Genomic DNA, 23,575 nt, shown 5'->3' with positions numbered 1-23,575 from the left:
GCCGTGGTGCAGTGCTTGGCGAACTGGTCTTGCCTTCCAGAGGTCAACCAGTTGGGTTCGACCTCCCGCTGCGGCAGTTGAAACAACGGGGCAAGTTTCTTAATTCCCCAACCTCTGTCCACCCAGCGGTGTCAATGGGCTACACCACAGTCAGTGTGTCGGCAGGTCACGGGCGGTGGGGTAAAGCGTGGGTACTCCCACCTTTTCCAAGACCTCTGTCCAGAGTGGGCCAAGACTCTAGCGATCCCTCTGCATGTACGTATGCACGTTGAACTTCTTTCGCACCGTACGTAGCCAACCGTGCTAATCGGAGGTGCGGGGTGAAGGACGGCGAACTAAACATCGGTTTTCACCCTCGGGTGTCTCTGGCGGGGGCTCTCGTGCCGGCGAGCGAGTGCGGTACGAGCAGGGCAACTGATGGCAACAACATCAACAACAACAACAACCAAAAAGTACCGACTCTGAAATGTAGATCTCGGTGCGCCGCTCACTCCCTGCGCTGGCGCCGTTGGCTCCGTGCGCCGCGTTGGCCTCTGAGAGCCGTAACGGTGCCCGCGTGTCTCACTCCCCGCCACCCCCCACACCACGCGCAGCCTCACGAGGAGCATGCGGAGCTGAGGGCACCCGGCGGTGCCGCGAGAGCAGCGAGAGTGGGGAGAGAGAGCGAGTGGAGAGGGGAGAGAGAGCGAGAGAGAGGAGGGAGCGCGCCCTGGAGGAGGGATCTCGACTCGGCGCCAAACTGGAGAACCTCGAGCAGCTCATCAAGGTGCACACGGCAGACAACACGACAGACAACAAAACCATCGACGCAACCGATGTAGCAAGTGACACAACAACAAACGCAATCATCACAACAACAAACATCACAAGTAACACAACAACACAACCAGCTACAAACCAAAAACAAGCAAACAATAACAAGCGAAGCGATGGATGGTGAACATCTCCACGTTTTACCCTCGGTGTCTCCACTGCGCCAGCGAGCAAATCGCCCGGCAAGCCCCCGCCCCCCACCCCCCCACCCCCCCCCGCCCCTCCCCACCCCCCCCGCCCCTCCCCGCCCCCCCCATTGCACCGGCTGTCACAAGCTGAGCAGGGCTGAGCCTGGGTAGTGCTTGGAGGAGTGACCGCCATGCCCAGCCGGTTGGCTGCCGGGCTACGTGTCGCCGCCTGTACTGAACACCAGTCACCATCTCTTGCCACGGCACCTCACATCGGTGGCTAGGAGATGTTAACTACCTCGTCTGGTATACAGGAGCTCGTGGGTTCGATCCCGACCCTGATGCTTGTAAATTTGGAGTTTACATGTTCTCCCCGTGATCGTGTGGATTTTTCTCCGGGTCCTCCAGTTTTTCCCTCCACGTTTAGAAACATGAGTATTTGGCTGCTATAAATTTCCACATTTCGATTTAAAGCTTTCGTGACTGCAGGGATTCATCTTCTTGGTTCTTTCGGTAATGTCACGTAGAAGGGAAGTAATAAAATAATAAAAATAAAACATAATAAAATAATTCTCACGACGTTTCGGCCACAACGCAAGCAGCCGTCCTCAGGTGAAACCTGGTCTGTCGAGGCAACAGCGTCCATTCAGACGCTGTCCATTTAGACGCTGTCGCCTCGACAGACCTGGTTTCACCTGAGGACGGCTGCTTGCGTTGTGGCCGAAACGTCGTGAGAATTATTTTATTATGTTTTATTTTTATTATTTTATTACTTCCCATCTACGTGACTTTACCGAAAGAACCAAGAAGAGAAATTCCCACGCGATAAGCCACTTGGTTGAGCTATCATTTGTGGCCAGGTCGCTTCTGAAAAAGAGCTGTACAGCTCAGTGGGCCTTGCCTGATGAAATAAAAAACAAGTTTAGTTTTAGTATCGCGGAAACGCTCGTACACCTTTTTCCACTGGCACATCTGAGCCGTACCAGTACAGGGGCATCACAATGCCAGGCGATTTTACCACTCACATTTACCTCGTCGAGCCGGAACCAAACGTTGAAAGAAGAGATGTCCGAATCTGGCTCGGGGCCAAGCAGCGCCAGGGCTGGGGTTAACGACGTTCTGCGCCCCCCCGCCCCGCAGCATATGCGCGAGGCTGCTGAGAGGAGGCAGCAGCTGGAGGCAGAGCATGAGGAGGCACTGGCCGTGCTCCGAGCCAAGCAGGACGAGATCACGTTCCTCCAGAAGGTGGGCGTCCTCTCCCGTCCTCTTCCCTCGCCCGCCCGCACGGTAGGGTCGCCGCCACGTCGCAGCACAACGATGTTATCGTACGATGTAAGCTCCGCGAGAGTCGCGTCGGATCGTCCGCGTGCGTTAACGCTGCCACGATTGTGGCCGTACAGCTATTTGGGTCTTCACGATCCGGCGGTACTGCAATGTAAGGTCCGCGGTTATTGTACCGTCCGTGTATATTATACGTACCGCTTTCCACTGTACAACCGAGCCATGCTGGTGCCGTGCCGAGCCAGTCCAGAATGGCTCAGCTTGGTTTTCCACTGCAGAACCAGAGCCGAACTGCTGTTGTTGCAAGCAAAAGTGAATAAGTCGAGTCGCATGTGTACTGATGCAATGTATGACGAAAATTATTAACTCTGCTTGGCCCCCCCTCCAGATTCAGAGGTCGCGTGAGTTTCGGCTTTCTTTTCCTGGCTCGAAAATAGACAGTGGGAAAACCACCAGTACGGCGAGGCACCTACGCTTGCACGGTGGGGATATGGCAGTGGGAAAGTGGCATTAGTGTTGTGGCAACGTGTTGTCTGAACGCATTAGGGTTGACGTGATTGAGGTTTCATCTGTGTGCGATGTGGCCCAGTGATGGCGGTGTTGGAATGGATTCAGCATGCACATAGCCACACTGGATAGGCTTTGTCTGTGGATTGGTGACATCTGTGTGGAGCTTTGAGAGTTATCATCCATTTATGTGTGGGTTTCCTGTGGGTACTCCAGTTCATCCGACGTGCCAATCATCAGTGGATTTGGTTAAACATCCCAATGTAGCGGGATGCTCCTGAAGAAGAGTCTTGAGACTCGGTTGGGCTTTCCTGGGTCAAGGACGACTTGATTAAGATGCAGACAAGAGTCCGCCGTGATCCTTGGGGAGACCAAGAAGGAACTGGGTGCTTTTTTGGGGGGGAATTTGTTCTAACATTACAATGGTAATAAGGTGGAGCAAAGGATGATCTCATTAAAACGTCATACAATTATGCAATTTAACTGTCAGTTAAATAGTTTAGCCTCATTTATACCGTGAAATGCATGGCAATTGAACGTGTGGTTTGGCATTTCCATATCCTATGATGGTGACAAACAGAGGCCCAAGTCGGTCAGCCCCTCGGCTGGCAGATCCTCTTTAACGCCCAGGCCACGTGAACGTGAGGCCTGTGCGCCCCTCTGCTCTGATAAGCGCTTGAACCCCACGCGCCGCCGCCGCCGCCGCCCTCGCTCGGGAAACTTATCTGAGCGCCTCCGAGCACCGCGGGGTTCATTGCAATTCTCGGCACACGGGGGCCCGACGGCGCGGCAAGCGTCGCGGCGTCGACAGGGGCTCGCGCAAAGTATACGCGGCCTTTTTGGCGGCACTGCGGCGAGCCGAGCGCTGATTGATCACCGTGCTTCGCGCAGCCGCCGCCGCTTGGCATGGCGCGCACGCAGGGGCTCGCTCGACGGTCGCACCGGCCGCTTTCAACCGCGCCCGGAGGGGGGGGGGGGGGCGCAGACTTGCGGAGAGCGACGCCGGACGCCGGCGGCGGTGGTGCTGGCCACGGCTCGTTCGAGGTTAATAATTCCAGCTCGCACCGGCCGCTTGGTGACCCAGCCAGGAGAGAGAGCGTGACCCCGGCTTCTCTCGCGCCGCGCTGCCTTTGGTTTTCACGTGGAGGTGGTGCCGTGGCTGCGTGTGTGTGGGGCTGCCACACGTTCGTGTGTGGCTGTGGGTCCGCGAGTGGTGGTGCTGTGGGTTCCTTTGTGGTGGTGCCGTGGGTTGCTATGTGGTGGTGCTGTGGGTTCCTGTGTGGTGGTGCCGTGGGTTGCTATGTGGTGGTGCCGTGGGTTCCTGTGTGGTGGTGCCGTGGGTTGCTTTGTGCACTGGTGCGGTGACTCGGTGGCTCTGTGCGTGCGTGCAGGCTCAGGTGGAAGCTAAGAAGGAACATGAGGGAGCAGTTCACCTGCTCGAGGTAATCGACCTTCTCTACATTTTATTACGCTTATCGTTAACCAGCACACACCTTTTCATGTCGGAACAATCAACGCAATTATAATCGTTACAATTTGCAACGTGTTCAGTTTTAGTTCACGCTTTCGCTGCTACATTGCCAACTAGTTTTGTTCAAGCTGTACGGTTGTCGAGTTCGGCGCCCGTTGGCTCTCGATAACCGGACACCGTTGCTGATTTAGGAGTCACTAAAATGTCTTGCGTTTATCGACAAATCAGAATTTCGCGCTTGCGGGCAACCAGCGCGGGAATTGCAGATCGCTCCGTGGGCACATTTTATGTTTTGTAGATTTAGATTTTGTTTTTTAAGACACGAAGCCTTTACAGTCCCGCACATAAACATGCCCTTGCGTATCACAGCGTTGAGAATTACTTTATTTTAATGGGCAGTTATATTAAAACTCGTTGCTGTTGTATACACTGCTATATCGCATAGCCACACTGGTGGTTTATTTTGTAAAACGTTTTTTTCGCAAGATATCCCGGTTTGAACATAAATATTTTCAGAATCCAAATTTGGCCTCTTGGACACCCCCCGGACCCCCCCTCCCCCCCCGTACCATGCAATAACAACCCGCACACACCCCACACACGCAGCCCACGCCAACTTGCACTATTCACTCAAATATTCTGTATTCTCGCAGAATATATTTTAACATCTTTGAGTATAATATTCACAAGCACCGCAGACTATATTCATCATTATTACTATCATTTCAACATTACATTATTATCATTATGATCACCCTCACCATGACCATGCATTAAGCTTTTTTGCCCTGATGGACCAATGTTTTATTTCTCTACATGTGTTTGACCCCATCCAGAGCACCCTGGATACCATGCAGGTACTTCCCTTTCATCAGCGCCATCCACCGGGAGCCTCAGTTGGAACCATGCCCGCTCCCTCTCGGAAGGGGTCGGCCGCTCATCCCCCGCGCTGCGTTTAGATTCCCTCCCGCGCCCCTTCGGGAGACTCGCGCTCTCTCGGCGCCGTGCTCCCGGGCGCTGCACAACGGCCGCAGCGTGGGATCGGCAACGAGCCGCCAGTCGGGCGTTTGCGCTCAACCTGCCCGCGGCGCGTTTTGTTTGATGCGCGGAGGGCCAGGAGAGGCGCCCAGCTGAGGTTCCCTAATTGTCCGTGATAGGCACCGCTTTTCTTTATTCGTTGTGTTTCCGCATTTTATGGGAGGATTTTTTTTTGCTGTACCGTGGTTCAAGGCGAGGGCACCGCTGCACCACAACATTGTCTCGGCACAACCTCCACTCCTCAGTGCGTCCGTCTACCACGCACACGCGCGCGCACACGCGCAGAGCGGCGCACGCACACACAGCCGTAACGAACCCGTCGTCTGTAAAAACGCACGAGGGCTCTTTGGTGTCCCCTTCCGAAGTGTGGCCGCACGTGTTCTTTGTGAGCGTGCCCGCCGCCTGATACGTACACACCACGCAAGGGGCTCAGATGTGCACTCCACTCACCCGCACGTGTAAAGCATGCGCCCGGCCCGCCGCGTGGTGTGGCATGAGCGAGCGACGAGTCCCATCGTCGCCCCGTGTGCCGTGCCTGCATGCCCCGCGTGCCCGTGTTCCCTTCTGCACCCGGCCCCCCACCACACCATCGTTTGCCCCGTGGCCCCCCCCCCCCCCCCGAGCACCCCCGCGATTGGCCGTGACTCAGTCCTGGCGTTGTGCGGCAGGGGAAGGTGCGGGAGCTCGAGGAGAAGTGCCGCGTGCAGAGCGAGCAGTTCAACCTCCTGTCCCGCGAACTCGACCGCTTCCGCGTCCAGGCCGGCAAGATGGAGCTGCTGACGAGCGGTGGTAGCGGCGGCGGCGGTGGCCTCGCCACGGAGCCACAGGGCTCTCCCAGCAAGGCCTACGGGGGCCTGGTCAACGGACTCGCGCCCAGTTTCGGCCTCGGTAAAACCGTCGTCAGAATCATTTTGGGGTCAGGGGGGGCAGTTACAGCCAGGCCTTCAGATCAGCTGGGGTCTGTCGTGCTTACTGAGCTGGGGGGGGCGGTCTCCATGCCTCGTGTGTGAATGGGGAGTGGGGGGGGGTCTCTGTGCTTCGTGTGTGAATGGGGAGTGGGGGGGGTCTCTGTGCCTCGTGTGTGAATGGGGAGTGGGGGGGGATCTCCGTGCCTCGTGTGTGAATGGTGAGTGTGGGGGGTCTCTGTGCCTCGTGTGTGAATGGTGAGTGTGGGGGGTCTCTGTCCCTCGTGTGTGAATGGGGAGTGGGGGGGGGTCTCTGTCCCTCGTGTGTGAATGGGGAGTGGGGGGGTCTCTGTCCCTCATGTGTGAATGGGGAGTGGGGGGAAGGGTCTCCGTGCCTCGTGTGTGAATGGGGAGTGGGGGGGTCTCTGTCCCTCGTGTGTGAATGGGGAGTGGGGGGGGGGTCTCTGTCCCTCGTGTGTGAATGGGGAGTGGGGGGGGTCTCTGTCCCTCGTGTGTGAATGGGGAGTGGGGGGGTCTCTGTCCCTCATGTGTGAATGGGGAGTGGGGGGAAGGGTCTCCGTGCCTCGTGTGTGAATGGGGAGTGGGGGGGGGGGTCTCCGTGCCTCGTGTGTGAATGGGGAGTGGGGGGGGGTCTCCGTGCTTCGTGTGTGAATGGGGAGTGGGGGGGGGGGTCTCTGTCCCTCGTGTGTGAATGGTGAGTGTGGGGGGTCTCTGTCCCTCGTGTGTGAATGGGGAGTGGGGGGGGGTCTCCGTGCCTCGTGTGTGAATGGGGAGTGGGGGGGGGGGTCTCCGTGCCTCGTGTGTGAATGGGGAGTGGGGGGGGGGTCTCCGTGCTTCGTGTGTGAATGGGGAGTGGGGGGGTCTCCGTGCCTCGTGTGTGAATGGGGAGTGGGGGGGGGATCTCCGTGCCTCGTGTGTGAATGGGGAGTGGGGGGGGTCTCCGTGCTTCGTGTGTGAATGGGGAGTGGGGGGGGGGGTCTCAGTGCCTCGTGTGTGAATGGGGAGTGGGGGGGGGATCTTTGTGCCTCGTGTGTGAATGGGGAGTGGGGGGGGTCTCCGTGCTTCGTGTGTGAATGGGGAGTGGGGGGGGGGTCTCCATGCCTCGTGTGTGAATGGGGAGTGGGCGGGGGGGGGTCTCCATGCCTCGTGTGTGAATGGGGTGGGGGGGGGGTCTCTGTGCCTGGTATGTGAATGGGGTGGGGGGTCTCTGTGCAACGCAGGGCCGGACGGGCTGAGTGAGAAGTCGGAGCGCCTCTCCGTATGGAGCCCAAGTCGCTCGCTGTCGGGCCGGAGCAGCCCCCGCCGGTCCCTCCCGAACGAGGTGAGCGCAACGCAAGTGCAATCGTTGCACCTGTAGGATTGTTGATATGGACATGTGTGTGTGTGTGTACGAAGGTAAAGGTGCAACCGCGCAATTCCCTGATTACGTCACGGATGGCAAAAACGCCTTGCACCAGAGGGAGCTCAAGGGAGCGCCGCTCTCGAATGTTTGGTCTACTCTGGCCAGACATCTTGAAAAAAAGATTTAAATTCCTGACCACGGCTAACATCAGCGGCGATTGATATCCGAATCGGTCCTGCCAATCCCCTTCACCGACCTGCGCTGACCAGCGTGGTGAAGTACGGTCAAATTAACCGCGTGCGGGGAGGACCTCGTCCAGCAGTGGCTTGTCTAACACAAGGCCACATGAGCTCTTTACAAAAAGCCAAGATTGTCGAGTCCTTCAGATACCCACGCTCGGAACGCCGCCGTCTCCCCGGCGAGCCGAGTCTCTGCCGCTGTTTGGCCTCAGCCTTGCGCATGGCTCCATCACCACCGGGACACTGGGGGGGGGGGGGAGCGGCGAGTCACCGTGCCCGCGAGCGACGCCAGCAGGACACGGCAGCTGCTAATTGAAACCATTTGAACTCAGTTGGAGAACAATTATTGGGAGCGCTTTGTTCTGTGCCTTCGGGGCCACCGTGGCACACGGAGTGTTTGTGTTGTTTTATGTCAGCCGCGGGTCGTGCTGCTGCCTGATGTACCGTCACGTCCCAGCACTCCGTGGAAGGAGTGCGCGGCGATGACTAAGATAAGGAGCATGCTAGCGCGTAACTCCATCGCGCTCGCCGCAGCCCTAAAGGGCATCGGTAATGTTGAAAAACGCGAGTCGTTTGCAAAACGCTTCGCGCACAGACAGCAATTATTTTTCTTGAGGCAGCACTGCGTCAGATTTAATGAAACTGCATATAATGCGCGTGTGTGTGTAGTTTTTCAATTTGCAATTCATGGTTTTGAGCACTGCAAGAGGAGCGCGACGACTCGTACATTATTCATGATCGTAAAGCAACGTCCGTGAGCCGCGGCTGCGGGGCCGTCGTCGTAAATCTTCTGCGGTCGTGAGCGAGTGTACAAATGTAAATCAGCGGGCTGCGTGACTGATAACGTGGAGGTTGCGTCGCATTGTTTGACCCAGAGGGATGGTTCTCAAAGGAAGACGCAACACTTAGGGTAGACACATTACCTTCCTGGCGAGCCCACAGCTGTCGGTTTTAAGCTTCGTTAATGAGAAAAAGAGACTTTAAAATTACATTCTGGCGTGCCATTAGATCACTCTACAGATGTCGCTATGGTGCCACTCCCATGAAGTGCAATACGCCAGTCGACTGCACATTTTTGCTTGTGCAGTCATTGGTGACACGGCATTATTTGACCCCTTTGATGCTTCCGGGCTATCTCTCTGGCCATAGTTATGAAACTTGCTTTTCCTGTGGTCTCATAGACTCGTCCACTGGATCAGCTGAAGCAAGGCCGAACCTGTGTCAGGATTGGGAAATGCAGTTGTTAAGTTCAAGCTTAATTTGGGTGGGATGTGGCTCTGGCAGTGAGAGAGATTTGGCCGTGGTGGTGAGAGAGATGTGGTGGGCGAGACGTCGCTTTGGTGGTGAGTGAGACGCGGTGAGCGGGAACGTGGCGCTTTACGCGTGAGCAGGTGGACACGGCGAGCGAGGCCGAGGACCTGGACCTGGACCCTGTGACGCTGTCAGGCCCCTTGGGGACGAGGCACCGTGGGAAGCTGCAGGTGTTCATCGCCCGATACAGGTGGGGTCGCGACCCCGTCACGCGTTCCGCCCCCTCGAAGTGACTCCCTCTTGGCATTGGCGGAGCTGTGCAGGCGGTGTAACTGCACCAAGGTCTATGAGCCCGGAGGGGCACACGCACGGGACTCCAAAGAGGAGTGAGAAATTGTAGGGCCCCATTTTTATTCCTTTTACGAGATCCAATGCCGACGCCATGGCCTTTGGGATGCCCTGTGTTTTCTTAGAATGTATTATATGCGATTGTGGTTGATTGCGGGTACTAAAAAAATATCGAGGCAAGCTTCGGTTTTTACGACCTAATAATAAAAATAATATTTTGATTGTTTTAGCCTGTGGGTCTTCAAGTGCAGTGTTCTCCGTCAGTATATGTTGAAGCACCAAACCGTGCTTTCACAGCCATTGGGAGTGAGCTGAGAGCCACGAGATGTTTATTGTGAGAGAGGAAATCGTGCCACTGTGCACATGGTGATGTGCCCGCGGTGATGTGCGCGTGCGCTGGTGTGCTCTCCCCGGCGCGTGTGTGCATGCTCCTGGTGTGTGCTCCGTGCATGTTCTCTGCGTCCGCTCCTCCGCAGCTACAATCCGTTCCACGGCCCCAACGAGCACCCGGAGGCCGAGCTGCCGCTGACGGCGGGGGAGTACCTCTACGTGTACGGCAACATGGACGAGGACGGCTTCTACGAGGGTCAGCCCTCACCCCCCCACATCCTCTATCCCCCCAAACCTCTAACCTCCCCCCACCCACGCCATCCACAGCCTCTACTCGACTCAGCTCTTGAGGGTTGACAAAATCAATACCGCTCCATGCGAAGTTAAGAGTGATTGCCCACCCCCCCCCCCCCCACCATTAGAACGTGCTCTTCTGCTGTAAATGGGCGGTGAGCTTTCTCCCGGGCTTGTTTGAGCAACACGTGGCTCTGAACTTTCCGTTGTTGTTGTTGTTGTTTTGATAACGGGTTTATTTATTGGTATTTGCGACGCGTCGTTTGTAAAGTTGTGCGCTGCGCCGTTCGTGGCTCTGTCCAGGCGAGCTCGTGGACGGCCGCCGGGGCTTGGTGCCGTCAAACTTCATCGAGCGCGTGCGCGACGACGAGATGTCGGCCTTCCCCGGGTCCCCCGAGCTCGGAGACCTCTCCCAGAATTCTCCAAACCGCAGCCGCGACTCCGACGGCCGAGCTGGTGCGTGGCCACTCCCTCCGCACCGCAAGAAATGGGGGCAAATCCTTGGAGCACACGGCCACAGCAAGGGGCCGACCGGTTACTTCTGAGATCCCTTCTTCGAGTGACCACCCCGTTCCACACAGCGGGGGGCAGCACTTTTCCGCCAACCTTGCGACAAAGAGTCGCACGTAGCGTACGACAAATCGATAATTTTTAACTCTCACAGCTAAAATTTTGCCAAATTGATGCCCGAACCATTTAATGCAGTCATCGGGCCGGCAGGCCGAGACTGACACCCCGCTTCACTTGAGAAGCTGGTTTAGTAAATGAGCAACCTCAGCCTGGATTCGAATAGCGTGCCCTCTAGCGTTGCAAATCCAGCGTGCGAGCCATCACGCCGCGGCAACTTCCTGCCAACGTAATAAGATGCAATCGTTCTCCGTCTCTCTGTGTCACGGCGGACTTGCCCCGCGCGCCAGCAGAACGGAGCCGGGGCTCGGAGCCACACAGCGCCGGCAGCGTGGAGCTCAGCCGTGCCGACTCCAGCCTGAGCGGCAGCACCTGCGGCAAGTCCTGCAACGGGCTGGGTGTCGGCGATCACGGGGGCGCCGACGTCAGTGGCGCCGGCGGCACGACGGACGCGTGTGAGCAATCGTCCGGTGAGACAAAAACCTCCCCCGCCTTGCCCCAGGCAAGGTGCAGAACGCGTGACGCTGCGCCCCTTGCTGCCGTGTGTCGGGGTTTGTTCGTTGTTTCAATCTACGTGGAGGCTACACCGGGAAAGAGTTGGGGGCTTGGGAACCAAACTGTCGAACATCCAAGGAAATTTGTCATCGTGATCATCAACGATGATCAGTCCGCTTGCTGGATGAATGCCTCCCCAAGCTGTTACCATCTCTCACTGTCCTGGGCCTCCCCTTTACCATCATCACATTGACCAGCGTGGTGATGTTTGGTCAACAACCCCCACGACAGACATGGTGTGGGAAGGCCTTCATCCACAATGGATTGACAAAGTGGTTGTATTGTTATTCAATCATTAAAGCAAAACTCCAAAAGAAATGTGCGGTGTGCGTGCACCTAGGCAGGGGTGTCAACCTGCAAAACTGTGACCACGCTCACCATTCTATCTCTTCCGTCCCCTCCCCGTGGTTCCAATCCCACCACCCGTTGGATTGTCCGGTGGCTCGCGTCGCTTGCCGCCGCCACAGTGGACCCCGAGTACGTGGGCGTCCCATACCCGCGCAACATCAGCGTCATCAAGCAGCTCGCCAAGAGCGTCATCGTCGGCTGGGATCCGCCGGCCACTCCGCTTGGGCCCGGCGTGGGCTTCACGGGCCGCATCGAGTGCTACGCCGTGTCGGTGAACGGGGAGCGCCGCGCCGTCGTGAGGTTCGGCGGCCGGCGACCGCGCGCGTTGCTCGAGAAGCTGGAGCTGGCGCAGGACGGCGCCGCGTACCGCGTCTGTGTGCAGACGGTGGCGAGCATCACCGCGCAGTTCCCTGGCCCCGTGCCGCAACCGCCGCAGCAGCAGCAGCAGATGCCACCCTCCGCGAGTGCCGGCCCCGCGCCCACGCCCGGTGGCGACGTCGCGCCCGCGCCGATGCCCAGAGCCGGCCCCGTGGCCTGCGGCCTGATGCTGCTGGCCCCCGCCGGTGCCATCCCCTCTCAGCCGTGCGGGACTCTGGACGGCGTGCCGGCGCTGCAGTACTTCTCCGACCCTCTGCGGTGCACGTCCGTGGTTGGCCGTGGCGCCTCCGTCGCGCCACAGAGCCTCGAGGTGCACCAGGTGAGAGTGCCCGTTGGGGAAATCTACGAAATGTCTGGCAGGCTCAACCGGGACACATCTCGAACTGCAGCCCCTCGCTTCCCCCGTTAGTCCCACCCACTTTAACGTAGTCACGCCCACTTAATCACTCAATTTCACAATCATAGTGGATTCGTTAAGGGTTAATCACTGTTATGTTGGGTCGTCCCACACAACAGCACTGCTGCTCCCCCCCCCCCCCCTATCCAATAGGAGCTTGAGCGAGGTTATTCGCACGATTCGGAATTCGTTTTTATGGTTCGGTTTTGATATTTAGGGGTCAGGAATATGGATTAAGGTTTAGGGCTTGGGGGTTGGATTTAGGAGTTAGGGTTAGCGACAGCCTTGCCTACGGCCGCTTTTCTCACTGCGCAACAGTGGAGACGCTCACGAACCAATCGGCAAATGGCTGCGGGGCCTCGTCCTCCATCGGTGTCCGTAACGTTCGCCCCCTCGCCCCCCGCCCCGTTCCCTGGCGACGGCGCAGGTGACACCGTCGAGCGCCGAGCTGTGGTGGGTGCCGAGCCACAGCGACTATACGCACGCCGTGTTCGTGGACGGCGTGGAGAAGGAGGTGGTGCGTCCGGGCCGCCGGCACTGCCCACTGACGGGGCTGAGGGCCGGCACGCGGCACCGCGTGCGGGTGGAGGCGCGCCCGCACCGCACGCCCTGGGAGCTCCCGCTGGAGCAGCGCGAGCACCGCGACGCCGTCGTCGAGTTCACCACGCCGCCAGCAGGTAACGGCGCGCGCGCACGTGGCGCCGGAAGCCTCCGCGTATGAGTGGCGGCCCATTAATAATCCACGGAGGCAACCCTGACAAAGTTGCTGCCCGGCGCTGGCTGCGGTGAGAAAAGCGAAGGGCGGCGGTGACCGATGATTGTTCCGCCCCACCGTCTCCTCCTGCAGGCCATGCCCTGGCGCCGCTGGTCGTGGAGGTGAGGCCCGGGCCTGTCCCCGGCAGCCTGTCTGTCAGCTGGACGCCCGTGCAGACGGACCCCGCCGGAGCATTCAACGGCGCCCCCGTCACCGGATACGCCATCTTCGCCGACGGACAGAAGGTTTCTCAAACGCACGATTCAAGACGTGTGCCGTGGTTGTCAGAATTTATTTTAATGGATGGATTGTTACACGCATAGTGTCAAATGTTAGAATAGATCACATGAATACGGCATGCTCCTGCCTATTTCAGGATTAAAAGCAGGCTCGTGTGCAGATCCTAGGTGGACCCCTCACATCTCAAGATCATCATAAATGGTGATGGATGGGGAGGCTTTCATCTAGCAGTAGATTGACTGACACCATTACTCGAAATTCGTGGAGTGCTCGAGTTTTTCCACTCCCCAGGGCGGCCGAGACCGCCGAGCATTCCGCCATGCGGCGTTTCAAGTCGCGGGCCGTACATAAAGATCGCGCGCGTGCGCCGGTGCCTCTCACAGGTCATGGAGGTGGCGTCGCCGGTGGCCGGAAACGTGGTGCTGGAGCCGTCGCACCTCCCAGCCGGCGTGCCCCGCACCATCACAGTGCGGACACTCTCCCCGCAAGGCGAGTCGGTTCACTTCGGCGTCGCCACCGTCATGCCCGAAGCGATGCAGCAGAACCTGCAAGGCCAGCAGCAGCAGCAGCAACAGCAGCAGCAGCAGATGCAGCAGCAGATGCAGCAGCAGATGCAGCATCAGCAGCAGCAGCTCGCGCAGCAACAGATGCAGCAGCAACAGATGCAGCAACAGATGCAGCAGGTGCAGCAGATGCAGATGAATGCGCAGCGGCTGTGCGGCGTGCCGGGCTACGCGGCCGTGCCGCTGCCACCCCGGGAAGGCCCGGCCGAGGGCATTCCCTCGGGCAGACGTGGACTCCCGACTGCCCCTCAGGTGGTGCCAGACGCCATGGAGAGGCAAGGCCCCGCCACGCACCTGCTCACACCTTTCGTTCACCACCTCACCCGGTCATTTGTGCTCTTGACAAATTGCCGATGACACCATTGGCGTGAAACTGGCGCAAAGACAAGAAGAGGAAACGCAGCACCCTGAACTCTGCGTCCGCCTCTGTCTGTCTCGTGCAGGCTCCACGCTCCGGAGGTGGCGCTGCCGCTGCAGGAGGCTTCGGCGAACCAGACGGACGGACAGATCCGCTGGAGCAATGGCGGCGGCGGCGGTGGCGGCTCGGGAAGCAACGGCCGGTCCCCTCTGCCATCGCCGCACCGCCTGCTGCCGGCCACGTCAGGCCTGGTGGGAGCGGCGGGGCAGGATGGCTCCCAGGTGGCGCAGAAGGCCCTGCCGAGGCCCGACCAGTCGAGGGGGCCGCCCTCGTCGTCGTCGTCGCGAGCGCCGCTCTCGTACCCGCGGTCGGACGACCCCGACGTGCCGCCCACCATCGCGCGCGCCATGGCCCACGAGGCCGCGCAGAAGAGCGGCAAGCGCAACAAGGCACGCTGCAGCGCGCGTTACTACGGTTACCGTGGGTTAACGCGGGTTATTGTGGGTTAACACATTGCTGCAGGATAACACAAACGCACCCAAGCGTGATAATTTAATGTTCCTGCTGGACGAAGGCGGTTCCATGCCGTGTTGGTCATGGAGGCTTGTTTGACCATACTTCACCATGCTGGTCAGTGCGGATTGGGGAAGGGGGGACTGAGAACCAGTTCAGATATCGCTCAGCACTGACGTTAGCTGTGGCTGGAAATCGAACTGGCCGGATCAGAACGCCACGCTCTAACCACTGCACCACCACTCAAAGCCTAATTGGTACGGGGTTTGGGCGCCATAGTGGCGAGATGTGAAATGTCTCGCCTGGTATGCAGGAGGTCATGGGTTCTATCCCGAGCCTATCACCTGTATATTTGTAGTTTACATGTTCTCCCCGTGGTCACAGGGATTTTTCTCCAGATCCTCCGCGTTTTTCCTTCCACATTTAGAAACATGCATTTTGAGTATTTGGCTGCTATAAATTCCCACGTGCTAAGACACTTCGTTTTGGCCAGGTCGTGTCTAAACCAAAGATAATAGCTCAGTGGGCTTTACCTGATAAAATAAAAATTTGAGTTCGTTTAGTAAGACATGAGCCCCTGACTTTGCACGTGATGGCAATGTAGAGGCGACTGTGTAACTGGTCGTCCCTGTCCTGCGCGGTGGGGGTTGCCGTGCCGTTAGAAGGAGCGAGGAGGGGTCTTCAGTGCTGGCGAGCGACCGGGGGATGAGAACTCGGAAGAGGAGGAGGAGGAAGGGGGGGAGCGCTACGGGACCCCCACGTCCAAGCGGCCCGGGGCCTCTGTCGAGGATTTCCTCAAGGGCCCGCGCAGGGAGCGGCAGGTGGGCTTGCACGGTCACGTGACTACTCTGTTGGGAGCACCAGGTGGGGTCACGGGGTCACGAATTCCTGCATTGTGAATTGAGTTTTCTAATTATTTACGATTCTGATTTATTGTTGATGCACATGTACAGCCCTTGAAGGCCTCCCTACACTATCAACATTTCTCACGATCTCGTGATACAACAAACCATCTAACTCCTGCACATGAGCTCCACCTAACAGTACGTTGTTATCAATGTAAGACATCCAGTGAAAGCTTCGTCACATTCACGTTGTATCGCGCTTGTCGTCGTCGTCCTAGCAGCAGCAGCAGCACTACAGCATGGAGGAGGAGGACGACTTTGGTCAGCAGCACTACGGCTCGCAGAAGGCCTACAAGAAGTCACACTACAAGCCGGGCGTGCCGGCGGACGATTACCGGCAGCCGTGCTACGAGTACGACCACCAGCAGCACGAGCAGTATGACCTGGAGGAGGAGGAGTACAGCACAGCGCACCACGGCCGCTATGGGCCTTCTTCCCCACCAGACGACTACGATCAGGGCCACTACGACCCGGCGATGGATGAGTACAGCCATGCGCGTGGCGGCGGCGGCGGTCGCGGAGGTGGCGGTGGCGACTGCAGCGACGGTGGCGGCGGCGGTCCGGCCGACGAGTACGTGACCGAGAGCAGCCGAGGGTCGGACCTCTCGGACATCCTGGAGGAGGACGAGGAGGAGGAGATGTACTCGGAGAGCCAGCGGGGACACGAGGACGGCCACGTCCGCCGGAGGGCCAGCCTCACTCACGGACAAAATAAGGTGAGCGCGCCCACGCGGCGTCGATGCTGGCGGGCACCCGGTGGTGCGGTGAGCCGAGCGGTGAGCGGGAGCGGAGTGCCGCTCGCAGTCACGTGGGGCCAACACGATATTGGTTTACAATCGATTCGTGGGAGTGCGTACACAGACAGCATTGTACTGTGGGTAGCCAACAAGGTCACACGGTGATGCTGTCATTGAGAGGTCCTATTCGAGCTGTGCATCGCCAACGCTGTGTAAATTTGATACAAACGGGGACCAATGAACAGCTTTGTGCTATTTTGGTTTTTCATGTTTTAGTTGTAAATTCATAAGAATAGGGTTTTTCACCTTTTTTCTGGCAACAAAACTGAAACCTTTTTACAATGAATCACGTCTCTATTAACCACAATGCTTGTGGTCAGAATGCAATAAAAAACACACTGATAATTAATATATGGATTGATAATAGGTTTTTCCCCTTTGTTCTGGCAACAAAACAGGTGTTAAGATGTGTAAACACCAAACTGAAGCCTTTTTTTATAAAGAATCATGTCTGCATTAACCACAATGCTTGTGGTCAGAATGCAAACAAAAAATACACTGATAATATATGCATTGTCCTTGAAACTGATTGGTTCACACAAGAGACAGCTTTCTTTTGAGCCTCGTCTCAAACGGTGCTAGACCAGAGGACGCCAAAAGGGGTACAGCTCAAAGACAATGCACTATCAGAGTCCCATGATGTAGATGCTCACCCCAAGCTCTCATTACTCTGATAGTGCATTATCTTTGAGTACCGTTTGAGATGAGGCTCAAAAGAAAGTTGTCTCTGGTGTGGCCCAATCAGTTTCAAGGACAAGGCATATATTATCAGAATGTGTTTTTTGTTTGAATTCTGACCACAAGTATTGTGGTTAATGCAGACATAATTCCTTATAAAAAGGTTTCACTTTTGTTGCCATAAAAAAGGGGAAAAACCTATTCTTATATTTTGGTACTGGCAAAGGAGGTCCCATGATTGTAAAAAAAAATTCCGTCAATTCTTTGCTGTACACTTTTTTCACGATTATAATTTTCTTTGCATGCATGTTACAATGTTTTCTTTAAATAATTTGCCTTATAATTTTTTCTCTTTTCTTGATTTCCTTTGCGCTGGCTTTTAATTCAAATCCCGTCACCTACTGGAACACCAAATATGCTGTTCTGGAAAACATGAAACAACATTTTTTTACAAAAGCACAAAAAGAACCAGAACCGTAAGGTCCAGGAGAGTGACAGTGACGAGGAGGCATTGGAGAGGCTACTGTCGCTGCCTCTTCGTCAGAAAAGTCGCAAGAACCTCTTCAGTATCCCAGAGCTGAACGAGGAAGACACAGAGCCCGACGTCTTCAAAATGAGCGACGCGATGAGCGTGAGCGTGGACGAGGCCTTGAACCGCGCCGCGGGCCTCGCTGCTGGCGCTCACGGGGTCAACGCCGGCGGCTCCCTGGATCGTGCCAAATACGCCAAGCGACACGTGGCGAGGCGGCGGGAGGCCATGAGGATGGAGGATGCTCTGAGGCTCGTCACGTCCTCCAGGGCTCCCCGGACGACGAGGGCCCTGCCGGTCCCCCTCACCGAAGCCGTGGAGCTCGGCGACGTCCTGAATCTCGGGGATGCCCTGACAGCGGCCGAAGCCTTCCGGCTCGACCGGGCGCTTCGGATGGGCGAGGGCCTCACCGCCGGGATCGACGGCTCGGCGGCGGCCGGAGGCGACACCAGGTCGGCCAAAAAGCAAGGCAGGGATTTGGCCGCTCGAGTGCGCGTGCCGTCAGAGGCCAACCACGTGTACGAGCTGGTGCAGAACATCAACGTGAGCAACGTGAGGGCGAAGTACGTGCGGAGGATGATGGTGGAGGGCCACAGCGTCGTCCCACCGCTGCACTTGCCCGGGGCGGATGCTTACGGCGGCCCGGGTGGTAACAAGGACAACGAAATCAGCCTCGAGTACGGCACGGAGGAAGAGAGCGACAGGTCACCCGCCGCCATCTGCCACAGCTCCAGGAAGCTCCCTCGGTTGCCGGCGCGCCATAAAACGGCGCCCTCACGCTACGGCGGTGGCAACGTCAACGGGCGACGGGGCGCGGGGGAGCCGAGCGACTGCTCTGACCTCGGCGAGGAAGGGCGAGCCAGGGCCTCGACGCGACTTCGCCGCTTGGAGGCAGAGTTGGCGGGCGAGGCAGCGGCCGCGGCAATCCACGGGGGCCGCCAGTGTGGGCCTGAAGGAGCGGTGGAGGCGGCGGAGGTGGCGGCAGCCTGGAACAGAGGGTACCACGCCGCTAGCGAGGAGGACGTGGATCAAGATTTCCTGCTTGAGCGGCTCTCAGTGGATAGCCAGGTGCCAGCGGAGCGGTGTCCCTGTGCGGGCGACTTTAATCTGTAATGCCTCTCAGGCCCGCAGGCTTTACGGTTAAAGTGTCGACCCGCAACAGGCCGCAAAAGTTCAAGCGGGACAATCGCCCGTCGCAATTGTTCGACCGCTCCGAACGGAAAATCGATGCGGGGGACGCGGACGTGGCTCTGTGCTTCTCACTGTTTCCTGACGGGTAGTGGCTCCCCTTGCCCCTTTCAGTGGAGACTCCTCTGTCCTCTGCCGCCCTCACCCCGACCCTCGCCCACCCTAACCCCGACCCTATAAATCTCCGCCGCTCTCCTGCACCGTTTCCATTCTGTGTTGTGCTCGTGCGTTTCTGTGCGCTTGCTTTGCTGCCCTCACTGTGATAGTTAGTGCCAATTAAACACGTTATACTTGACATTTATATTCACAGTACAACTTCAACCGCTATCAGGACGACGGAGGTGACGTCTGTGTTGTTGAAATACACTTGGCTGAGATATTGCAATGTTATTGAGTACTACAAGCTAGGGCAGGGAGCGGTAGTGCAGTGGTTTGCGTACAACTCCTGGCCATAGCTAACATCGAGTGGCGAGCGCTGTCTGAACCCATCCCAGGTTACCACCGTTTACCAACCTGCACTGAGCAAGTATGGTCAAACAACACCTGTGATTGACATGGCATGGAGAGGCTTTCATCCAGCAGTGGATTGACAAAAGGCTGCAACATGACAATGCAAGCTAAAGTGTCCAATGATTCTTCTCTGCTGGTGATTTTTGAAATTGAGGCCTGCGATTCAGTTCAAGATTTCACACATTTTAACATAACAGTGAATGTAGCAGCCTCGAGTGGCTGTAAGGGTCATGGCAACCCTTTACATTTAACGCGTTCAAAGCAGAAACAAATATTTATTCCCACACGGACGGGGCGTTCAACACGAGCATCGATACTAACCGATGAATCGTCTCTGCGCCCAGTGCTGTAAACTGATGCAACCCAAAGGGATCCGTTTGTGAGCTCACCGTCGCTCGGCGCGCCGTCGTGCTGTCCATCAGGGCTACGGAGGAGCCCCGCAGTCCGGAGCGTCGCGACGATCATCGCTGGAGAAGTCCGAGCAGGGACACCGCCCGCTCTCACGCAACCCCACGCCGCCGCGCAACCCACGGCCCATGACGGTGCCCTCCATCGGTGAGCGTTGCACTGACGGCTCGCCCGGCTCGCCCGGCTTGCCCTGCCGCCCTCTCTCTTTAGTCTTCTGCCCAGTCGCAGCTCCTTGGCTCAAACTCACTCCATCCGGCAATTTCACAAGCCGGCATGGAGGCACTTTGACTTTGAAAAATAATGATAGTTGACCGGGGGGGGTTGCTTGGGACCATATTCAGTGACGGGAATTGAAGTTATTCACGATGTTATGTTAACAACGAAGGACATTTGTAAAGGTGTTACTGATCGCGGTGAGAATTGCTCGGCACGTCATTTAGCGATGGCGGTGAGGGTTGCTGGAGCCACTGCTGACGACTGTTGCTCCCTGCAGAGATCACCGGCGACAGCAACAGCGAGGGCCGTCCATCCCCGGACCGCGACGTCGGGTACTACGGCGACGCTGGGGGCCGCCGGGGCCGCCCGTCTCGGAGAGGTGAGGCCCCCCCCCGCGCACCTCGCCTCTGGCTCACCCAGGTTCGAGCGTCATCAGCCTGAGCCTCTTCTGCCAGGACCTTCTCCCGCGTCCGTTCATCATCGTACCACGGAAATTCTGAAAGTAGATTTTATAACAAAACACAACAGGAAACCCGACTTCAGCTTTGCGAAGTGATGAACTTAAAATGCCAAATTGTACGGTAGTTGCCAGACAGTGCTATTGATCGAGGTTGAATTGTATTTTATTGATGATTATTTAGTTATAAATTAGTAATGAAATATTATGATTATTTTCTAACAATTTTCTAAAGGAAGATGGAACAAAATTGTACAGTATGATTATGAAAACAAGCATCTTGCAGTACATTAATAGTTGTTTTTTAATATTGTGTTTCAGTCTCGGCCTGGACAGGCTTTCATTGCGCAGGCGATTGACAAAGAGCTGTAACAATCATGATTGTAACTGTAACTATTCATCATAACTAAGTCCTCTTGATGCTTGTTGTTGTTATTGTTGTTGTCGTCGTTCCCGGCTGCCGCGTCCCTGCATGCCACTAGGCTGGCGGGAGGAGAGCGAGCTGGACGGAGGCTACGACCACCGGAGGCTCCGCATCTTCGTGGGTCTCTTCGACTACGACCCCATGACGATGTCCCCCAACCCGGACGCCGCTGACATCGAGCTGCCCTTCAAGGAGGGGCAGATCATCAGGGTGAGCGCTCTGCGCGCGTGGTCACCACTGGTGGACTGGAGCAGGTGGCAGCCATAGCAGGCCAGAGCATCGGGTGCAGAAATATTGTCTGGGCCGCCAAGGCAGACAGACCCGGCTTCCATTACGTTGCCGGGGCATTCGTCTGACGGCGCGTACCGCGTACGCGTTCCCACAGGTGCACGGCGAGAAGGACGGGGACGGCTTCTACCGCGGAGAGGCGCTGGGCCACATGGGGCTGGTGCCGTGCAACATGGTGTCTGAGATCGAGGCCGACGAGGAGACCGCGTCGCACCTCCTCAAGCAGGGCTTCCTGCCGCCCAACTCCGGCGTCGAGAGGAAGGGTAAAACGAAGGCGACCGATTCGGTCGCTCGTGTTATTTACCCCCCCCCCCCCCCTGACGTCCCCACGGCCCCTGTGAAGCTCTTAGCTTCAGCACCATGGCCAGGAGCACCCAGTCGCTGGCCGTGGTGCTGTGAACTGCTGAGCGTTAAGGGGCCACAGTCTCATAAGAAATCACAGGAGACAATCCCATGGGATGTGACAGCCTTGACATGGAAGCATCAGGAGGCCCTGGTTCACGCCGCAGAGGTTTTGTTTTTTGGTTTGTACCGCAGATTTACGATACGCGGTACAACCCAAAAACACGTCGGAGAGCTGTGGAACACAACAGCGAAAACCCACGCAGTAATATTTCATACGTTGACAGCAATAGTGTATGCATTCAGCATGGTAATAATGTTTGTCTTGTATACATGATACCTGTACACTGTGCGTTTATGTACATATATAGTGCACATATGAAACGTCCGGGAATGTTATTAAATTTGAATAAAAGTGAAGATGTGTGGCATGTCGCCTGTAGAGTATTATACAGTAAGTTTAACCGTCGTAAAAAGTTATACGTCCCAGATTATTCAGATTCAAATATCACGTGATATGGAATGGCATGAAATGACAATTCTAATATATCCACTACAGTGTATATATGTATGAGTGTGTCACCAAATACAGTAGCTGGGTACGTTTATAATCGTGTCAAAATCCGTTAACGAGGCATGAATTGCACTGCCTTACGCATCATGAACACAGTGCGATCCACGGGCCCGGCACGGTTTCATGAACACTCATTTGCGCATCATGAGCACAGTGCGATTCATGAATGCAGTGCTGGTTCATGAGCACAGTGCCTTTCATGATCGTAGCACAGTTCATGAAAGCCCCGTTTGCCGCGGTCCACGAGCACGAAGTGATTCATGAGTGCGGCGGTTGACGATATTAGCGCGGTTATCGAACGCAGCGCAGTTATCGAACGCAGCGCGGTTCACGGACACACCGTGCGATTCATGAACGCAGGGCGATTCATGAACGCAGGGCGATTCATGAGCGTAGTGCATGCACCGCGGGCGACACTCATCCACCGTCGGGCGACCGCACCCATGCAACAGCTCCACCACTCCACCGCTCACACGTGGAGGCCTGGCTCCGGCCAGCTCTTGTGATTGATGCATGCATGCAGCCAGCATCCCCGAGTCACAGGAGAGGCCAAAGTTGGCCTCGTGTCTCCGAGCCACGAGGGAGGGTGAGGGCACGTTAAAACGCTGTAGTGGAGAAATGTTGGAGGGTGGCATCACTTCGCAAAAAAAAAAACATCGCAGCTGCGTCACTCGGTGGCGTGCGTTCAGTAGCGTAGCTCTCACAGTGTGCCGGTGGTGCTGCAGCACCGGGGAACCACAGGCGGTGGGCTACAAAGAGTTGGGAAGTTTGACAGGGGCCCCGATTTCATTCTTTTTACGAGGGCCCTTGTTAACCGCACTACGCCACTGTGTGTATTCCTCCTCTCGCGTGCATGCGTGCACACGTGTGTATGTGTGTAAGTAGGGAGCGGTGGCACAGTGGTTTGTGCACTGTGCTATGAAACCCGAAACCCGGCAACCTGAGATTAATTTCTGGCCGTGGTTAACATCAGTGGCGAGTAATATCTGAAGTGATCCTGTGTCTCCCCTAGATCAACTTATCTTCAAATGAGTACCTGGTGCGGTGTATAAACATCAGCATTGGGGGGCTGGGTGTGGTGTTGGCCACACTAACTCCTTATATTCCATGTCAGCCCAAATAGGTCATTGTTATTAGTGCTTGCCCCAACAGTCTGGCTACATGTGGGATCCATACTCTTTGGTTCTTTCGGTAAAGTCATGTAGGTAAAAAGAAAAAAAGAAAAAATAAGAATTAAAAATAGAAATAACTAAATTAAATCACGACGTTTCGGAAGCAACACAAGCTTCCGTCATCAGGTGGGACAACCACAGCACGAAACTAAATTACTGTAGCTTGTGTTGCTTCCAAAACGTCGTGATTTAATTTAGTTATTTTTATTTTTTATTCCTATGTTTTTTTTCACCTACGTGACTTTACCGACAGAACCAAAGAGCATGGATCTTTGCAGTCACGAAAACTTCAAATCTAGAATCAAATCTAGAGTACATGTGGGATCTTTGTTTTTGTGTGTGTGTGCGTGTGTCCGTGTGCGCACGTGTGTGTGTGCACGCAAATG

The 23,575-nt window shown here is 56.5% G+C and overlaps 1 protein-coding gene across 11 annotated transcripts in view; it reads left to right on the top strand.

Annotated features, from left to right (window-relative positions):
- The window catches only part of RIMBP2 (RIMS binding protein 2), a 96,811-nt gene that overhangs the window by 59,961 nt on the left and 13,275 nt on the right, over positions 1-23,575 (top strand). For 4 of the 11 annotated variants that reach the window (XM_061561838.1, XM_061561828.1, XM_061561829.1 and 1 more), the window contains exons 3-23: positions 594-766; positions 2,082-2,228; positions 4,121-4,171; positions 5,037-5,057; positions 5,907-6,126; positions 7,385-7,485; positions 9,137-9,246; positions 9,821-9,930; positions 10,272-10,424; positions 10,886-11,065; positions 11,618-12,195; positions 12,701-12,950; positions 13,121-13,272; positions 13,651-14,105; positions 14,274-14,637; positions 15,364-15,522; positions 15,825-16,322; positions 19,731-19,863; positions 20,210-20,311; positions 20,872-21,023; positions 21,199-21,364. In XM_061561838.1, the coding sequence (XP_061417822.1) occupies positions 2,085-2,228; positions 4,121-4,171; positions 5,037-5,057; positions 5,907-6,126; positions 7,385-7,485; positions 9,137-9,246; positions 9,821-9,930; positions 10,272-10,424; positions 10,886-11,065; positions 11,618-12,195; positions 12,701-12,950; positions 13,121-13,272; positions 13,651-14,105; positions 14,274-14,637; positions 15,364-15,522; positions 15,825-16,322; positions 19,731-19,863; positions 20,210-20,311; positions 20,872-21,023; positions 21,199-21,364 (4,099 nt within the window). In that variant the 5' untranslated portion in view covers positions 594-766; positions 2,082-2,084. The remainder of the gene's footprint in view (positions 1-593; positions 767-2,081; positions 2,229-4,120; positions 4,172-5,036; positions 5,058-5,906; positions 6,127-7,384; positions 7,486-9,136; positions 9,247-9,820; positions 9,931-10,271; positions 10,425-10,885; positions 11,066-11,617; positions 12,196-12,700; positions 12,951-13,120; positions 13,273-13,650; positions 14,106-14,273; positions 14,638-15,363; positions 15,523-15,824; positions 16,323-19,730; positions 19,864-20,209; positions 20,312-20,871; positions 21,024-21,198; positions 21,365-23,575) is intronic. The other 7 variants (XM_061561836.1, XM_061561835.1, XM_061561833.1 and 4 more) reach the window with 7 other exon arrangements.

Source organism: Lethenteron reissneri, chromosome 28 (assembly GCF_015708825.2).
Source record: "Lethenteron reissneri isolate LAM-NWPU_2019-01 chromosome 28, ASM1570882v1, whole genome shotgun sequence".
Taxonomy (NCBI): domain Eukaryota; kingdom Metazoa; phylum Chordata; class Hyperoartia; order Petromyzontiformes; family Petromyzontidae; genus Lethenteron; species Lethenteron reissneri.
The sequence above is the reverse complement of the archived record's forward strand: the minus strand, read 5'-3'. Positions and strand labels throughout refer to the sequence as shown.